General features: G+C 41.8%; 1 protein-coding gene across 1 annotated transcript in view; it reads right to left on the bottom strand.

The window, feature by feature from the left end:
• The window catches only part of LOC113407008 (serine/threonine-protein kinase 17A-like), a 53,729-nt gene extending 38,006 nt beyond the window's left edge, over positions 1–15,723 (bottom strand). Inside the window, exon 1 of the mRNA XM_026654054.2 lies at positions 15,456–15,723. Coding sequence (XP_026509839.1) covers positions 15,456–15,634 — 179 coding nt within the window. The 5' untranslated portion in view covers positions 15,635–15,723. The remainder of the gene's footprint in view (positions 1–15,455) is intronic.
• Positions 15,724–20,960: the final 5,237 nt, after the last annotated feature.

Genomic DNA, 20,960 nt, shown 5'->3' with positions numbered 1-20,960 from the left:
ACAAAATCTTTTGCCACAGCTTGGTAGAAGTGATATTAAATAATGGTAGTAAAATCTTGTTAAACTGCGCGACCTGAAAGTAAATGGATTCCTCTAGGGGTTAGAGAAGGTTACTCATCTTGTGCAGTAACTGAGGTTCTTTGAGATGTGTGTCCCTGTGGGTGCTCCACTTCAGGTGTCAGTGCGTCCCGGCGCTGCTGATCAGAGATTTTTGGTAGCAGTGCCTGGTAAGGATGCATGTGTGCAGTAGCTGTATTGCGGTACCATTGGCGCTTTATCTAGCGCTCATGCATCCCGACCTCCTCAGTTCCTTCTCTACGATAGAGTCCTTTCTGTGAACTGCAAAACAAAGGGGGATGGGGAGAGGGCGGGTAGTGGAGCACCGACAGGGAAACACATCTCAAAGAACCTCAGTTACTGCACCAGGTAAGTAACCCCCTCTCCTTTGAGTGCTGTCTCTATGGGAGCAGTACCCCATTATGGAAGGATGGGTTTCGGAGTTGACTGTACAGTTGAGGCTAGTACCGTAAGCCCAAGTATCATATCTGTCTCTGAACTCTGAGTTATTGCATAGTGGTTTGTGAATGTGTGTATGGAAGCCCAAGTAGCAGCTTAGTATAGTTCTCCGATTGGAACGTTATGTAAGAATAGGCTCTGATCCCTGTCGGGGGTTCTATATTTCGTTGTTGGTAACATAAATGGATGCAATTTGAAATCCATTTTGATAGTCTTTGTTTCGAAATGGCTGCGCCCTTCGATCGTTCAGTGGTGGAAATGAAGAGTCTCTGAGACTTACAGAAAGGTTTTGTTTTATCTAGGTAGAATGCTAGTGCTCTTCTAACATCTAGAGTGTGGAGATTCCTGTGTAGACCCACGTGGCTTAGTGTAAAACGTAAGTAGATGGATAGGTTGATTGAGATGGAATGACGAAGGTACCTTCGATACAAATTTAGGCTGTGGTCGCATAGTCACTTTGTCTTTAAAGAATATGGCGTAAGGAGGATGGACCATGAGGGCCCCAATTTCACCCACTCTACGTGCTGAAGTAATCATAACCAGGAACGCTACCTTCATTGATAAATGTAGTAGAGAACAGGTAGCAAGTGGTTTGAAAGGGGCTCTGGTAAGGCCTCTGAGGTCTAGTTTTAGGTCCCATGCTGGTGTAGGGTTGCAGACTTCAGGTACATGTTCTGAATACCTGCGAGGAAGCATTTTGTAATCAGATGGTTTTCAGCCTTCGTGCATCTATCTTGTTGTGAAAAGTAGCTATGGCTGTGAGGTGCACCTTAAGTGAACTAATAGATAGCCCCATGTGTTTCTAATGCAACATGTACTCCTAAATCGAATGTATTGGCGCTGTAAGTGCCGGTATGGGTCTGTCGTGACACCACGAGAAGAACCTCTTTCATTTATGGAGGTAAATGGTATACATGGTAAGTTTCCTGCTGTTTAGCAACACCTTTTTAGCCTCTTCCAAATAGGTTAATTCATCGTGATGGAGCCATGGAGGAGCCATGCCTTCAGGTGGAGTTTTCGTAGATTCGGGTGAAGAACATGACCCTCGTCCTGAGAGAAAAGATCCTGACACAGAGAAAGGGTGTACGGGGTGCAAAGCGCCATGCTGTTCAGGTATGGAAACCACCTCTGTCTGGGCCATACCGGAGCCATCAGTATGATCCAGGCTCTGTCGATCTGTATCTCGTGTATCACTCTGGATAAAAACGGTATCGGTGGGAATGCATAAAGGATGGGCGTGTTCCATCGGATGACAAAGGCATATCCTAGGAATTGCGGTCCTAGTCCTGCTCGTGAGCAAAACCTTGGACATTTGCGGTTTTGTGATGTTGCGAACAGATCAATATGTGGTGACCCCCACCTGCGGAATATGCGTTGTGCGATGTTGTTGTTCAGTTCCCATTCATGTTCTTGGGAAAACTGTCTGCTCAACTTGTCTGCCATCATGCCTGGGAGGTACGACACAGTAATGGTAATATTGTGGATAATGCCCCAGTTCTATAATGTTATGGCTTCTGTGCACAGGGAACGAGATTGAGCGCCTCCCTGTCTGTTTATGTAGAACATACAGGCTACATTGTCTGTCATTACTCTTACTGATTTGTTTATCATCGGTAGGAAATGTTGGCACATGTTTTGAACTGCTCGTAATTCGAGTAGATTGATGTGTAATAACGACTCTGCAGGAGACCATTTCCCTTGGATTGTGTGTTGGTTCAAGTGTGCACCCAATCCAATCAGTGAGGCATCTGTAGTGATCAGGATAGATGCTGGGTCTTGGTGAAATGGGACTCCGCACACACACTGCGTGGGTTTAGCCACCATTGTAGTGATTGTATGACTTTTGGTGGTGGTGACAGGAGTCTGTTTAGACTGTGCGTGCATGGTACATAGACTGTGCTCAGCCATCCCTGGAGACAGCGCATGTGTAGTCATGCGTGCTTGACCACAAAGATAGAGGCTGCCATGTGTCCTAATAGTTATAGGCAAGTGCGTGCAGAGCCCCTTAGACTGATTGTGACTACCAATAGGAGAGTGGTCATTGTGGAGAATCTGGTCATTAGTAACGAAGCTTTGGCTTCTATCGAGTCTAGGTAAGCTCCGATGAATTCTAGTTGTAGAGTAGATTTCTTCTGATTTATTTGTAGCCTTCGGGTATGGAAAAGTGTCTGCTTGAGTGCAACCCTTCAAGAGACAATCATCCAAGTATGGGAACATCATAATTCCTTGTCTGTGTAGGTGTGCTGCTACTACAGCCAGGGTTTTGGTAAAGACTCTCTGAGCTGTCAAGAGTCCGAATGGTAACACTCTGTATTGGAAGTGGGCTCTCCCTACTGCGAACCGTAGGAATCGTCTGTGTGCAGGGTGTATAGTGATATGAAAATATGCATCTTATAGGTTGAGGGATGAAAACCAGTCCCCTTCTTCCAGCACTGGAATTATTGACGTCAGCGTGACCATCCTGAATTTGTGGGTACGTACAAATCTGTTGAGTTTTTGGAGATCTAAAATGGGTCTCCATCCTCCATGTTTCTTTTGAGCCAAGAAGTAGTGGGAATAGAACCCCTTCCCCCTGAGTTGTACTAGAACATGTCCCACAGTACCTAGCTGTACAAGACAGTTTACTTCTTGTCGTAGAAGATGCTCGTGAGAAGGGTCCCTAAAGAGGGACGGGGAAGACAGATGGGTAGGCGGGATGGAGATGAAGGGGATGATATACCTAGAATGTCCTATCTCCACTACCCAGTGATCTGTGGTGATGGATGCCCACGCTTGGTAAAATGGCCATAGTCGGTGGCCAAACATCTGGGTAGGTTGTGTAATATACACTAGTTGTCGGGGGAGGTTAATCAGACCTTCGACCAAATCTTCAAAATTGCCTCTTGGCTGGTGGTGCCTGTGACACAGTCGACTGGGACTGAGGTGGTCAGAACCTGGAAGGAGACAGTAGCACAACACCCAATGCATGACCACAGAAGTTGCCATCAAGAAGGACGTTCTATCTGCTGCATCAACTGAGGCTTGAAGGGATGATCTGGCTAGCAATTTACCCTCAATGAGTGCTTGGAATTGCAGCCTATCTTTTTGTGGGAATTAGTGAATTCCTCAAACTTAGTATAATTAATAAAATCATATTCTGACAGTAAGGTTTGGTAATTTGCTGTGTGAAACTGAACACTCAAAGTAAATATTTTTCTTCCAAAAAGGTCTAAGTATTTAGCTTCCTTATCAGAGGGGGTAGACACTGTCTACTTCTTTCAGTAACAGCTTGTACTACTAATGAATTCAGAGCAGGGCATATAAATAAAAATTCTGCCCTTTAGATGGCACAAAGTACTTCTCCATTCTTTTTGGAGTGGGGGCACAAGTGGCTGGAGTGTGCCAGATGGTCTTGGCTGATTTTAAGATGGCTTCATTAATGGTACCAGTTTCTGGAAAATGTCCAGTAATTTATGAGGAATGGAATGCGTCTGCAATCCTCCTCAGTAAATCTTCAAGTTGCCTGTTACCACTAGGCAGTGATGGTGAGGCTAGTACAATTATCACATCTGCAGATGAAGATGACAGTCTCATCAGGGCTGGTGGTTCTGCCTGATCTAGTTCCTCCTCTTCCTCCACTAGTTCTTGAGGAGGTTCGAGATCTTCTCTGCGAACGAAGGGTTGTTTGGCTTCCCAATGGGATCATCTGGATTCAAGGTATTGCATGTATGGATCCGATGGTCTCCAGTAAGGCCAATTTGAGGGGTCAAATACAAATTGGGACAATCACCATGGAGGAGAGTACCACTGGTCTCCAGGTACCACAATCCCTCCAGGTGCACAATCAATCTTATGAAATCAGGATGGTGCCTATGAGACTCTGGGTCCTCTGACTGGTCTGATCCTTTGTCTCTATGGGAGTGGTGATGATCTCCTACCAAAACCTGACTTTCCAGAAGCAGTGGCAGTTTCGAATTCTATGGATGGTGCTGTCAGTGCCAGAGGCCTTATTATGCCCCAACTGGCAGACTGTACTGGTGAGTGGCTCTCCCTGTCTTGCATGCTCTGGACCAATGGTGTGGAGACCTTCCTGGTCAGAACAGGTTCCAACAGAATTGGGGATTCCAAGTCCATATAGATGGACATCTCCTTGGGGTCCTCGTATGTATCCCCTGATGCAAGTGAACAGACTGGCTTGTCTTTCTGTGCAGTGCCATCTCATTGCTGTCTTCAGTACCAACAACTCCTTTTCATGGTGCATTGGTACCATCAGAGTAAGAGAAATCTACTTTTGTTATTCCCTCATCTGTATTGGGGACAGTCCAGCTCCTGCACTTAGAATTGTTTTTGGGGCGCTTCTGCCCTTCAGAGCCAGGAGAATGGTACCGTGCTCCTTGTGAGCTTCTGAAACTCCCTACAGGGGTGTAGAGTCTGTCCTAACTTGGAGGTTATTGAAGAATAGGGATGGAAATATCGTTTAAAACTATTTAAACTATTAAAATTATATCAGTTAACCGTTTAATTGTTAACAAGTTCAAAATCTACCCCTGGCTTGGGGGGGGGGGCACCCTGCTGTCTCTCCTTGGAAGTGGAGTACTGTGGGCTGGGGGATCGTTTGCATGCGCATGGCTGAGCGCTGTGCACCTTGCTCTGATCCCAGTTACTAGGTGCTGCCTAGTGCGGCTAGTTTGGCAGATCACTGCCAGGAGAGCAGCAGTGCCAGGGCAGATCCAAATGTTCCGGCAGATCCAGTGGTTCCTGGGCAGACCCACCACTGCAGCCAGCTGCAAGAGAAGCAGAGCCAGGTGGGGGGAGGGGGTTGCAGGGCTGCCCCCAGCAGTGCCCTCTCTGCCGGGCATGGGCTGATCCAGCGGTGCCCCGAGCTGCGAGAATGCTGCAAGCTTCAGTGCCCTCCTCCCCCCAGGTATTGCTGTGGCGTTTTTAATGTGCACATTAGGTATTACAATGTCACAAAATTATTTTATCAATCTTACTCCTGGGGGAATTCTGCACCACTGCGCAATGCAGAATTTTGCAGAAATTAATGTTATGCGCGCAGAATTTCCTTTCACCCACAGAAATGGGCTGCAGTGCTGTAGAGGCACTTGAGGTGGTCATCACTGACCAGGAAGGCCTGAGGACAGGACACGCAGTTTTAGAATCTGCAGATCTTGGGAATAACTAGGCACTCCATGGAGAGGTGTGGAGGGGGAAGGGTTCAGGTAGGTAGAGACCCACCAAACCCTATTAAGAACTATGTGAACTATAAAAAATATAAACTACATTTTAAACTATTTACTGTTAATTACAGTTAGATGCAGAACCTAGCTAATGAAGAGGTTCCACCTCAGACCACAGGCAGCAGAAAAGAACTGGAGAGCTGTTCAGTCTTGCACTGCCCCTTTTGCCCTCAGTTTGGAACATAAAGAGAAAGGGGTAAGTGTGGACCTAAGGATATGGTTAGCAAGAATCTTCTGATCTCAATTATATGGAGCACATACCACCACCACCCATCCCATGGAATACACATAAGGACCATAACTCAAAAAGGAAAGTAAATTTTCCCCTTACCAAAAAAAACCCCAAAACAACAGTGGGATGTCCCAGTTCACCAACAAACAATCTGGAAATGAGGGTATATAGGAAGATAAAATTATCTTCAAATATTTTATATAAGACAGACTATAGAAGACGAAAGAAATCCCGAGAGGAACCTAGTAAAGATAGATGAATAGGCAGCACCTTTACTGTTGACTAATGAAAGTGAGTGCACATCAGAAGGAACTATTTCTACATATTGGTGGCTTTTAAAATTACCTCTAACCTCTCTGGAACAAGACCATTGTGTTATTCTGGATACAGGTCTGTTGCATCTTACGCGCATTTAACATGCGTGATTTCAGCTTTACGCGGTTGGCAAAAACAAAAAACAAATAAAGGGAATAACAATTTTAATATTGTACCTATAATGCGGGCAATTTCGCCCGCCATTCAACTCAATGTAATTTTGACTAGACGCGGTTTTCGCTTTACGCGCTAACTGCGGAACGGAACCCCAATGTAAGATGAGACTCGCCTGTACCCTGATGAAAATATCTGCTTTTTTGACTGCCCCTGTGCATTGAGCACTCTCATATTTACTAATGCAATTAGATAAGTTAATGTTGGCACAATATTCCAGGTAAGGGTGTAAATTCACTGTATTTCAGAGATACAGAAGAAATAAATGAGATCCAAAAAGAGGTGATAAAGATTAGAGGCATGGATAGAGATTGAAAAGACTGGGTCTGTTTAATTTATAGAGGAAACAAATTAAAAAGCAATGGCAGAGATACACAAAATAATGAATGTTAAATACGCAATCAAACAGACCTATTTAAACAGACCTCTCATAACAGACCTAGTTAAACAGACCTCTCATAACAGAACCAGGGGACGTGATAAAAGCTTTCAAAGTTTTAAAAAAACAGATAAAATATTTTTCCACAAAAAACATGATTAATCTATGGAACTTGTTTGCCCAAGGTATCTTTGAAACTTAGTCTTTTCTCCAAGACTAAACTCAAAAGGATGAGCTGGACCATTGTTTCTCCATGTCCAGAGGCCTCTCCTATTAAGTCTTGCAAGGGTCAATCCCATACTCTATCTTATTCAATACTTGTCTGAAGTTGCTGGTTAGACATATGGGCTGAGGTGTAGAGCTGGTATTGTTTGTGTATTGCTGACCTCTCCCTTGCCTCAGATGTCAACATTACTATTTGCCAGCTGTCCAAATACCTGGATGAGGAGCAGCTGGCTGAAACTAAACCCGAACAAGAGAGAAAAGAGAAGATGTTTGGAGAAGGCAAGGTCTTGAGACCTTGGTCAAATGCATCTGCCTGAAGATTGCAGAGTCAGTGAATAGCATTGGGGTACTCTTGGCTATCCATGATTGTGAAAGACACCCATGTTCTCTCGCAGCTGGCCAGAACACTGTGCCCTATCCTATCAAACTGATCTGGTCACAATAATCATGTTTTCATGACTTCCAAATTAGATTATTGCAAATCCTACCTATAAATAAAGGCAAACAGCCTAAGAGCTTCAACTGGTAAGAAAAAGAGCCCATCTGCTCAGCAACTGACACTATGATCACAGCACCTCTGGGTTCCACTCATTACACTAGCTCCAATGAATACAAAATCCAATTCAAAATGTCTCATTCTTAATATCATCAGCTCCTCACAGGCCTGACCCTAGTTCCTCAAGAAACTGCATCTCTCCCCATGACCATGACCTCTATCAAATTGTCTATGAACAGGAGGAGAACTGAAAGCACGAGAGAAAACTTTGTCATGAGATGGACTTAGACCATGGAATTAATTCCTACAAGCAGAATTAACACTACCCTCTGAGCTTTCAGAACCAAATACAACACACACTGCTTTAATCTTAGCTATCCCCAGCCCACCCTCATACGTTAAAAAAAAAAAAAAACCTGCCATGTTTCAAGCTACTCTTTACAGTTGCAGAAAATAGAGGTTTGTTTCCCCCTCAAACAAAACTTGGGGGGTGTGAGATGAGACACTATGGTGAGATGAGTCAAATACATATACAGTAAGATCTTAAAAATGAATTAGATATGTAAAAAGGATGAGAACAGACATGGTTGCATTAGATGACAAGCAATTAAAGATGAAAAATCCCTCTTGCTTCAGCATACAAGTCAATTCTAAACTGAGTTTGGCAGAAACTTCTCATAGGGCACATTATTCCAGAGTTGTTCACTCTGAAGTTTCTTGCACTTCTCTGAAGCATCTGGGAACGGACTGATCACTTTCAGACTGCATACTGGGCTAGACAGACCACTGGTCTGATATAGCACAGCAATTATGTTCCAGCATCAAGTATTGTTTTTATGAAAAATTTATTCAGTACCGTAAAGGCAAGCTCCTCAGTGGACTCCCAGTACCTTTTGAAAACTAAAGTATTTCAGTTTCAGGATTGCTAATTCACAATCAATTAAGTGAAACAAAATAAAAACCACAGACATTTAGGCTCCCCACCCCACAAAAAAATAATCTGAATTGCAACCATTGATTTAATAAGGTATATTTATCATCATCATTCCTCAAATATACCATTTGCAAACATTAACTGAAGTACAGTAAACTGACCAGATGTTCGCAAAAGCACATGGACAGTAACAATGTGGGTTTTTGAAGCACTGTGAGGCCCAAAGTAAGTATTTTCTTGAGAAACTTCTTCATATTTAATACATATGTCAAGATGTTATGATTTTTTAAATGCAGAGTGTCAGGAAATACAAAGCTACCTGATAGAACCATTAATAAATTTGATTGTGCAAGAAACAAAATCTCAACTACAAAATAACATTACTGTATTTCACTGCAAAAAAAAAATCCCACAAAAATGCTTAGAATATTTTAAAAGATTGAAACCAACACCTATTTTTAAAAGATCATTGTCAAACAGCACCTTTGGAATTGGCCACTCAGGGCCTAGAATAAAAACTGCCCAATGTGCTAAGCACCCTGAGATGGACTCAAAAGCATGCTTGGAAGGGGTAGGGGAAGAAAAGGAAGAACAAAAAGCAAAGGGCAGGCAGGGAAGGATACCATGGGAATCATGTGGAGAGGATCAGAAGGCTGCACACTCTAAAGAGCTAAGTAATGTATGCATAGTGGTTCTTTTTAAAAAGCTAATGTCATAACATGTTAAACATATAGTCGGTTAAGTAAAAAGTGCTCTCAAGTTTAAATTCGGATCATGAATGACACCAACTCTGCTTAGAGAATCATTGGAAAGGACTCTAAATTGCTTCAAAATGAAGCCATGTAAACTTGAGAAATTTGAATGCCACGTTTACAATATGAAGTATTGCAGCAAACTAATTTTCAACAGTAAGTAGTTATAATCCATGCTGATGCTGCCCCTTTACAGCAGCAAAAGATCAGTTCTTTGTAGGAACAAACCTAGCATGGCCTATTGGTATTTGTGACAGAGCAAAAAATCAATTAAATCAATGGGAAGACTTCCATTGGGTTTGGCTCTGACCCTTTAATAGCACATCCTGTAAAAAGTTCTAATCCTCATGATTTAAATACTGACTGCTGGAGTCACAATTTGTATAATCTCAATGTGTAATTTTCCTCAAATTACCACAAAGTCAATACCACTCACAATTTAGCACACACTAAACTCTTGACCAAAGTAGTTTGTCATACTTCATCTCTCTCTAAAAACAAGATATTGATTTCATGAAGCACAAGAAGCTGCTCAGACCTGCATACAAAAGCTGTTTTGGAAGCAAAGAGGAAGTCTAATATAAATACTGGTATTGCCAGATTAACCAAAACATTTGTCACTATGGAAATACAATATCTATTCACAAAGAAGGAAAATAAGACACAGTGTGTGCTACATATTTACAGAACAGTTGAGCTAGATAGACACCGGATGCATCACTTAATTAAAAGGGTCAGGTTACATAGACATTTAGACTGTTTACAAATATAATTCTTAGAAACTAGTTACTATGCAACTAGTAAGATTCATGCTTGAGGCAACTCCAGAGCAAAAATCCAGCAAAAATGTGCTGGGCAATCTAAGTTGAAGTTGATATAAATTTGTACTTTGAGAGAGATATACCAGGATAGGTTTTTAAAAAATAAGCATTGTGTTATATTACCAAGTGTTCAGACAAGCTCCAAGTTGGATTCTCCTCATTTTCCCTTTCTTCAAAGTCTTACTTTGAAGTCTTAACAGGGAATTCTTGAAAAGCAAGTGAATTTACTGTTGAAAATACAGTAACAAGGGGACAAACCAAGAGAAAGTGATAGTTCAGGGCACCATGTGATTAAGAGAGGGGGTAACTGAGATGACTAAAGTTAGAAAGGAACGGATTGGGGGTGGGGGAGAATACTAGGTAAGAAATAAAGACATCCACACTCCAACATGACAAAGAACGTGTTTAAAAGCAAACTAATTTTTAGTCTACAGTTCATGTTTTATCACACAATCTTCATAATAAAAATCCTACTTCAAACTGAAAATGATTTTTTCTGAAATAACACATAACTAAAAAGCCCAAGGTCACTTCTTCACACTACCACCATCATTAGCATTATTTAAATTGGCACACATCCTGGCTTACAGAAAGGAAACAAAAAAGTCTTAGTAATTGCAAATGAAGCAAGAACGCTTTACATCATATGTTTACCCACATTTTGGGTTGTCATGGGTTCTGCTAGGGAGCAGCAGAGAATCTGACATTACTTTAAGTAATCTTTTCTCAAAGTGATCTGCAAAACCTCCTGTCACTACTGTGGGTGCAGTATTAATAGTGACTTCTATGAGCATATTCATCTTTTAGAAAGCTTAAAAAGAGATTGTCTGAAAGGAACGGAACTGCATAAAATTAGCTATAGAATTAATTCATCACAAGTGCTATTTGTCTGGCGTGCATTTCCTCCCACACCACACTTTTTCTGTTGTTACGGGTAAGAGAGAAGACTGTTTTTAGCAAGAAGGTTTTAATCTCAGAATTTCTTTTCAAGGGATGGGTCCAATTGCCAGCAACTTCTCTCTCCATTCCCGTCTCTGTCCATCACATCCCCCGAGTCTGTTCCACACCTGTTATATTTGTATGAAGAAGGTCTCAGATAACTGAGGCATAAGACAAAAATGTGGCAAACATTCAGCGTATGTTCTAGTTACAAATTCTTATTGCTGGGGGGGGGACGGACGGACGGACGGACAACAAGCATCCAGTATCACAGACCAAGAACTGAGACTCACAACATTAAGATAGATTAAGTTCATTATACATCTGGGTACTATCATGAAGGCATGTGTCAGTCTGCACATGAAGTCACATCTCTACATTTGAAATGTCCAGAGTGTGAAACCAAGTTTCCTTATTATGCTGTTCCACCTGCTCAGTGCTTCTTTAGAGCCTGTTATTCTCAGTTCATGATAACTGAGACTCAGTATGTCCTTTTTATTCAAAAGAAAAAGTGAACTGAGGGAATCAATAGAACTTTACTTTAGAGTCCCATATGTCTTCAATCTTTTGTCAGGGAAAACCTATTCTGAGGGCAATTGAAAGAACTAAAACAAACTGCCTTTCTGATGAGAAAGCAGCACAGTGTCAGGTGGACACTACTTGACCAATTTGAGAAGCCAGAACAGTTTTTGACATTAGCAGATGATGAGCTTTGATCTGGTGCATGGCAAGTTCCAGGCCACTTAACAAAAACGTCAATAAACTTAAGAATTGTATAAGTTTGTCTAGAAATTTAATAAGCATATTATTGTCTGCAAAAGTACTATTAGTCTGACGGCTACACTCCTCTCTTCCTCGCAAAAAGATTAGGATCCATGTAAATCAACACTGCAAGTCAGCACCTTTAAAAGGAACTTTAGAAAAAATAAGAAAGCAAACCTGTAGGAAAATTAAGGTTGAGGTTTCCTTTTTGGATATGCTTTTGGCTTCACAATATAGAATGGGCTCGTGACAAAAATCGAAACAGTAAGTATTCAGACCTGTAATAGCTATAAAACCATTTAACATCTCTACAAAGAAATCTTATTAAAAAGCATATTGCTCCCCATTTTACAATGGCATTTCTATTACAATGGTCTTAATTGCAACGGGTAGTAGACTCATGTTACGCCACTTGAGGTAGCCTATCTCCAGTGAGAGCAACCATACTTCAAAATACTGTCACACTATCACTGAAGCTACCGAGGTCTGATTACCAGCACAGAACAATTTGATTAGCAGATAAGTTGTAACTCATCTTGCAGCATCCCCACTGCATTACTAGTTTCAGCAGCAGCATCACTGGAGCTTTAACTCACCACCCCCAAATCTGAGGGTGTCTCTCCACCAGATGGGCATAATGGTATGCAACTAAAACTTCCCCAGTATTCATTAATATAGTTCCATTTCAAACAGTCCTACTTTAATGCACAGTAAATAATTTTTTCTGCACACCAGCAACGTTCACACGGGCCAGTTAATGCACGACATGCTAGTGGGCACTAGAATTTATACCCCTCTGGTGTGGACTAATGCACTGCATAGATAAGCCCAAAGATGCCACCTAACTCAAACTAGAGATTTTTATGTGTGGATGGGAGTGGGGGTTAGGGACAAAACTTAATTATATCTTGAGCTAACAATACAGCCATAAATGTGTCCATGATTTCAAGTAAAAGACCTGTTGCATGCTAGTGTAATTTTATAAAAAGAACAAAAACTGCCACTAGCATTCCAATCAAGGGAATACAAAAAAGATTAGGAGTTTCTATAAAGTCTGCAATGCAGTTCTGTCTCCTATATCAGCTCAAGTAGTTTTAAAATGGCAGAAAACATCTGAACATAAAAATTTGCTTTCAAAGTCAACAGTACTGATATTTGAACAGTACTTGCAATATGGAAAGCTTCACATTAGTAAAATCATTCTCATTCTTGAACTTTTCCAATCTGTGTGTTGAAGGAGGCAGCACAAAAACAAATAAGAACTCTTTTGGTATTTCTTCCTGAACTAGTCTTCTTATTCCAGCATGTGCTGTATTTGGTCAAGGTGGGATTGCTGCCTGACCCAGTAGCTGAACAGGTAATCTTTTGAAACACATAAATCTAATGTATTCCCCCTTCAAAAAAACAGGGATTAAAATAAACACAACATGTTTGTGTGCACAAGGGATGCTTTTTGCCTGAAAAATAAGATTGCTATTCATCTGCAGAATTATTCTTAGACACATTAACAAGTGTTATAAAAAACCCATACTCTTAAGTCATTAAGAAAAATAAGCATTCAATTTCAGAGCGAAAGCACCTTTTATGAACTGACACAGATGAAATTTAGCCTGCTTTATCATCAGTTTTTAATAACAATATGGTGACAAATGGCAAAGAGCCTTTTAATTTCACTACATTTGTTTTGCAACAGTGAGCAAAAATTCCCTCTTTATGAATATGCTAGTGTTGAATCCAGGATCCAACAATTTAAATTTTTGCACTACTTTAAAAAAAAATCTTCAGAATTAAGCTAAGAAATTAAATCTACAAACTCAAGTATATGATCTCTTTATATTATGAGGAAAAAGGATCTCAGAGACTTTTGTGGTGTTGAAAAGGGGACAGTATGAACCAAAATTTCTGCAGACTATTGCAGAACAAAAAAGCCAAAAAGGCATTATTCGTTTTAACTTGATCAGTTAATGAAAATCGCAGGTATAGAGTCACAGCAGTCATGGAAAAAAATGTCTTAAAGTACAGCTTTGATCAGTAAATGACTATGTAAAAAGACATCTTGTTGAGATTTGCTTGTCCTAATTATACAATACAAAGTTTATTGCAGTACTTTCCCCACCCGTCCCCCCCATTAACAGGGCAAAGGTATGAAGCCCCATTAACCTTAAATTAACAATTTTTTTATGCCAGGATGGATCATCATATAGTCTGATCTTCCTGTATAACACAGGCTAAAGAACTTCACCCAGTAACTCCAGCATCACAAGCCCTTATCTCATGGTTGAACTAGAGTGTGCTTTCTGGAAAGACACCCGATTTTGATTTTAAGATTTTGGGATGGACAATCCAGCACATTCCTTGTTAAACTATTCCAATGGTTAATTACGGTTGCTTAAAATTTGTCCATTATCTCTAGCCCAAATTTACATAGGGTCAGCCTCCAGTTGCTGGATCTTATTATACCTTTCTTTGCTACATTAAAGAGACCTATATAGAAACCTTCTCCTTATATAGATATTGATGTCTGTTATATTTTGCTAATATCATTCTGATTAATTAGATTTGTTAAAATGCCAAAGTTAACTTGAAGTCTAGACAATTTTTAAGAGTTTTAAAAAAGTAGTTAACAGCAACTATACTTGTTCCTGAGTCACAATCATCTCTATTTTGCCCCCCTCCAAAGGAAGTGTTTCTTTTCCCTATTGCTGTGTGAAAGACCCAGGCAAACAAAAGGATTACTGACTATACAGGAACAAATGTGTCATTGACTACACAGAGTGCTGTCAAATGAAGCCAACTAAAAAAAAAAAGAGAAAGTAACTTCTCTCTCTAATCTCTTTCAGTGACAGTCATCATATATGATCAACACCCTGATGTGGTAAAACTTTCAGACAGAAGTGTTATTTTTAATATGAGTTTCTCCAAGTTCAAAATGCAAAATGTATGTGTACACTGAGGAAGCTTAATATAAAAAGAGCTGAGCCACAAACATGGAACACAATTCAAGAGTCACTTTCCAGAACAAAAAACTTTTCATAACTTATTTTCTTTTTGAGGAGTGGTGAAAATCCCACGCTGAGAGAAAAGCATAATTGGAGAAAAAAAAAACACCTGCCTTCGCCACCCTGCTCTAACCATTTGCTTCCCTTAAATAGTCTTTTTCCCCTTGTGTCACATTTGACCTAGTTCAGGTAACAACACCACCACCACCACACACACCCCCCAAGTAAATTAAGGAGAAGTGTTTTGCATTGGCTCTTGTTTGGGGGGGGACACAGGAAAGCGAGCGGCTCCCGTGCAGACAGCGCCCAACACTACTTGCCCTTGACCACACTGGCCAGAGCCAATCGCGGGGCCAGCGGGAGCGCCCCCATACTGGGCTGCGTGGAGCATTTTCCCACCTGCGCCCAGGCCAGTGACACCGATCAGGGGAGAGTCGGCAGAGCCCCAGCACCGCCGCGCGGGCGAGCGCTGCACCGAGTGTCCGGCGCGGGCAGTGCAGTGCGCTGCACCGAGTGTCCGGCGCGGGCAGTGCGGAGCCGGCGGTGCACCAGCACCGGAGCCCACCGGGACCGTCTGACCCCTTCCCCGGGGGTGTTGGGGGGAGAGAAGCTGCCTGACAGACCGGGCTGGGGGCTCCGCGGACCGGGCTGCCCCCGTAACTGGGAAGGGGTTTGGTCGGCCCGTCGCTTACCTGCCGAGCTCCCTGCCGGGGCTGAGGCTGTAGCGCTCCTGGAAGGGCTCGGTGCGGATCGAGGTGCAGATCTCGCTCAGGAAGCCGCCCCGCCGGCGGCCCCGGCCACAGGGTGGTTGCGACGGTGGCGCCCGGCTCCCGCGGGAGCGGCCCGGCGGGGGCTTCTCCTCGGGGCTCATGGCGGGGAGCGGGGGCACGAGCGCAGCCCTTGTCCGTGCGGGTAACAGTCGAGGCGCGAGCCAGCAGCACCCGAGCCGGAGAGCCGAGCGGGCAGCTGTGCAGGCAGCCAGCCGTGCCACACGCGCCGCTCCGAAAGGAGGGGGCGGGGCGGGGCGAAACCCCGCCCCTCACTGCCTCACCTTTGCCAGAGGGGGCGTGGCTGCCGCGACGCCAAAAAAAGCGGCAGGGCTGAAGTGGCGGTTGGCTGCGCCACCTGCCGGGCCCCGCACGCGCCGCCTCGGCTCATGGTGGGTTGTGTGTGCGCGCGTGCGCTTGCCCAGCCTGGAGGACAGCCACCTTCCTGAGCCTAGGCTGGCAGCTCGCCCTGGGCTCCTGCCCGCACCTGCTGTGCTCATCCCGTTCACGCAGGGGACCACAATGAAAGCAAACGAGAGGGCTGCGTTTCCCCCAAACAGCCTCCTCCCGTTCCTGCACAAGCTGCCTCGCCTCCCTGACACAGCAGCACCTGAACTAAGGAGATGCAGTGGCAGCGTGGCTAACTGCACCTGTTAAAAGTCCTGGCGTCCTCTCCCGCCCCTCATAGCCACATCCCCAAATCCTCAACTGATTAAAACATCACAAAGCTGAAAACTATAACAAAATTCAGGTTCTTATTGTCTTCTGCTTTTTGATACTTTAGCCTTCATGGTTGCTGAGAAAGGCTTGAAAACATGAAGCCTAGAAATCACCCGACTCCAGGAGCTGAGGCTTTAAGTAAAGCACCAAATATTGCAAGACTAGGGATAAAATCAAGAGGCTGGTGACGCTGGAAATGTTGCTCCATGCTGAGCACTCCAGGCTGTGTGTGTAATGTGTATACCTATGGAATGTGCACTCATGTGTGTGTGTTTATAAAAAACAGGGCTTGTGTCCTGGCCAAAAATATCAAGCCAGAACTGTGTTGAAAATAAATAAGCCAGCCCATTCCTCTTTGCATGATAACATTGTTAAGAACGGTAATGCAGCAACATAATGCTTGCTATAAGTGAGGGTCAAACTGTGGTCAATAGGCCAAATACAGCCCATGCAGTTCTTTAATGCTACTGTAATATAAAGAAGCAGCTCACAGCATATGTGGGATTCTAGAACTCACGGTGGCCTGCTTGCTTGGATTAAGGCAGAATATCACATTACTACTACTCAATATTAATTGTATTACAGTAGCACCTACAGATATTACTTAAACTGTACAAATGCATAATAGGACACAGGGCCCCAAAAAGCTTATAGACTAAATAGACAAGCCATCTCCCATCTTCCTTGGATGCCAGTTTGACCGGGGCAGCAGAGCTACCTCAGTCAGCTTTTTGCTGGTGGAGAGATATCCTGCACAGGCATAAAGTGGACTTGACGAACTGGAGTATGTGCTCCAGCAGAAACAGAAGGGGACCAGAGATTTTAAAAAAATATATTAGAATCATGGAAAGACTTCCATACACTGAGTGGCTGAAAACATTAGGACTGTTTAAAAAGATGTGATACAGATACAGCAAACTGACTAGTATAGGCAATTTGAGTGCTTCTACTTAGCCTCACAGTACAAAGACAAGGGTACAGCCAACTATACTGAAAGACAATACATTACAAGAAATATTAATATTAAATACTTTTTCCTCACGACACAATCCATGATTAACTTGATACAGTCACACATCATTGAAACAAAGAGTTTAACAGGCTTTTTTAAAAGGATTAGATATTGATATGGATAATGAAAACATATATAGTTACATTAAATAGGATAAAAAATATAGGGATTATGAACTTTCTTCCAGCCATTAGCAAACCACTGACTTCTGGGGTTAGGCAAATATTTTTGCTATGACCAGGTTAAAATTAAAAAAAAAATTAAATTGGTTATTCCATAATCATTCATTATGGGTTTCTTGCACTTTCCTGTGATGCTTTTGGTTACTGTATATTGTAGGACACTGGACTAGAAGGACTACTGGACTGATCTGGTAAGGGAATTTCTATGCTCCTAAATATGTTCTAACTTGATAGGGCAGTCCCAGTTCACTGTCTAGTTCTATGGAAACTGGAGTTTTCTCGTGGAGGGAAGTGTGGTTGTCTAGTGGGTAAGAAATAGAGTATGACTGGAAGAAGTTAGAGGAATGGTCATTTTTATCCTACCTAACAACTCCTAAGCGCTACAATTTTGCTTTAGGTACATTTTGAAGAAAAACCTTCTGTGACACGACCATTTAAAATAGACACTGCTAAAGCATTTGTCTCTGTTAAATGCACAAAGACACCCTTTGCTACTGCCTGCCAATATCCAGAGCCTGCAGCAAAAAAGATTAATGAGGTAATGGCCCCACATATAGGAAAGGATTCTAAACCACCCCAGTCATTGATCAATGATGATTCAAGGGTGAGTGAGCAAATTGATGACTGAGTAGTTTTGCAAATGCCAAGTCAGAGTTGCAAAATGAAATCTTTTAAAAATAAATTACAAAAACAACATATAAAATAATTGAAAAGCCACAGAAATCAGAGCTGTGTTAGATACTGACATTTTCAGTGCATATCTTACACAGAATTTTGTGTAAATGGTAATTGGGGCAGAATATTATTATTAAGCAATAAAAACTAGGAGTTAACTATTAGTTAGGAAGTTGTTAAGGTTGAAAGTGCACATTAGGGGTGTTAACTAACATCCAGACAATGTGGTGTTATTTCCCTGGAATACTTCTACCTCAAAAACATGTAGGTCTAGAAATGAACAGTTAATTCTTGCCATATGTTCCCTCTTTACTTATTTTCACCTCAGGCAGGTTGCAGTTTCCTAGAAAACAGGGTCTTACACCATTTAAGGTCCTAAAGATCACAATCAACCCCTTCAATTGCACCCAAAAGCTAATAGGTAGCCAGTGTTGAGCAGGAAAGTACCAGTGTAATATGTTCATTCCACCTAATTTCTGGAGACAAGTGGCTGCATTCTACTTCAGAATATGAAAGCATCATCTCTTCAATGGTAGAACTAAATAGAGCACATTACAGCACATATGGCCAAGGTGGGCTGCATAGGGCAGACAGGGTCCATATTGTTCCTTTTCTACAGAGCGGTAAATTGTATATTCCACCCTGCCTTCCTTGTCCAACATGTCCTTTGCCAGCAGGATCTAGTGTGAGCCATGTTGACACCCTTTGTTCACTATTGATGCAGCAAGTAGAAATTAGAGTTGAATATGTCCCTACTATACTCTTTGATATTCAATTCACTAATATTTATTCTTTATTTCCAAATATCTGTTATTAAATTATATGTGGTATTTTTAGGATAACCAATACCCATGAAATTAGTTAGCCAACTGTGTTTACATACACATCCCAGCATTGTTTTCCATCAGTATCAGTAGATCTGCTATTTAGATTTTGTCTTTCATCCTGAAAGATCTCAAATACTTTACAAACGTAAACAGTTACATACTACACACAATTATCAATTCATCAGTCATTGAAATGCACCCATATTTGGAGTGAAAAACCAGCCCAAAACAGCAGTTGTCCAGTAGTTCACAGAACACCACAAAACAATTCAGAACAGGAAGTGAATACATGTGTTTTCTAAATGGAACTGCAAGGGAAATGTAGGTAAGCAAAATACAAGTACCTCAATTGTAATCTGCCCAGAGGAGTAGGGTCAATATTTGTCCTCTCACAAATGCAGTGGGTTCTTTCAGGACTTCCTTTTCTATATAGTACAAAACACATGTGTGTGTTTTTGCTGAATATGCTGTTTTACACAGGTAGTTACGGGGTGCTGGAACAATTTTTATAGTGGGGGGTGCTGAGAACCATTGAACCAAACTGTAAACCCTGTATATAATGGAAACCCTTCAAGCCGGGGGGGGGGGGGGGGGGGTGCTGCACCACCCCCCACACCGTAGTTCCATCACCTACGTGTTGTTACAGACATTATGATACATACACCAATATATATAGTTTTTCATAGTTTGATTCAGACTGGTTCTTCCAGTTTGGATAAACATTCAGAAAACCTCAGATTTCTTTCATAAACCTCTACAATACATCCTAATGTGTAAATTCCAATTCCTGCCATTCTTTAATGTGTTTATCTCTTTCTCCACCATATGGTAGGAAAGGCCTAAAGAAGGCTGTTTGAAGTTCAATGTTTTAAAGTAACAGAAAGGTGGATTTGCTGCATCATTAATCAGAATTACCTGCTGAATAGAAAGGCAGTGAACAGAAGAACCATTTTGTTTAACTGTCTTGTGGACTGACTAAGTCAATTTACCTTCCACTTCACTACACAATAGCTCTAGCAACTGGCATATATTGTAGATGGCTCAGCCATGATGTACTACTATGGAGTATATAACTGCACTGTAGCGCATAAGTGAAATTCACCCTTGTGCAGAGGGCCAGCATAAGGCCTATACACCACTTTAGTCTCACTTAAGTATTAAAAAATAGGACTTATGTGGCATGTAAATGGTGTAGAATAAATAAGCCTTGTGCTGGCCATCCTCAGAGGGGTGAATTTCAGCCTATGTGAACATAGTTTCATCCATTTAGAAGCTAACTAATAGATATATTTAGATTGATCACAGTTACTGCACAGTGAGAAAGTTTGTGTGTGATTCCTCTTTTTTTTTGCCTCTGTGTTAGTATTTAGCCACATATAATGTAGAGGAGAGCTCTTGTTATGCTCAGTTACACTCAGATAGCATAACAAACAGTCGTTTCTGCTGATATTATTAGTGTCTTATGGTTCAACATTTTTTCCCTTTCAGCGTAGGATGTTCTAGGAATTCATTCTTTTTTATGAGATGTACTTGGCCTGCAAGCAATAGAGAATGAAGTGGAGTGGAGGATAATGCCTCTCGGGCTTTGTTTAGGAGAATGTCCTTTTAGATTTATGTCTGCATGCACCAAAGTGAAAGCCTATTTTTAGTTCTGCCCTTAAGAAGTGGATCAAACAATGTTGTATAGGTCATAGAATTTGCCTGACTAGATCAGACTACTGGTCCTTCCAGTCTGGTAGACTAATTCTTCAGATGAGGGTACCCTTCTCTTCCCAGTATTGAACATATTCAATTGAACAGTGTGTGAAAGAAATAATTCCTTCTCTGACCAACGTGGTGATCAGTTTATACCTGAAGCATATTTGAGTATCCTTTATTCTAGCATATATAACTCAGCATGTTATTCAGATGTTAATAAAATTCATTCTTTAATCTAGTGATAGTACTGTATGTAACACCATATGTTCTTCTGCAACTGTAAATTCTAATCTGACTACATGCTGTATGCAGAAGT

This window comes from Terrapene carolina, unplaced genomic scaffold, assembly GCF_002925995.2.
Source record: "Terrapene carolina triunguis isolate 2854851 unplaced genomic scaffold, T_m_triunguis-2.0 Scaffold179, whole genome shotgun sequence".
NCBI lineage: Eukaryota > Metazoa > Chordata > Testudines > Emydidae > Terrapene > Terrapene triunguis.
The sequence above is the reverse complement of the archived record's forward strand: the minus strand, read 5'-3'. Positions and strand labels throughout refer to the sequence as shown.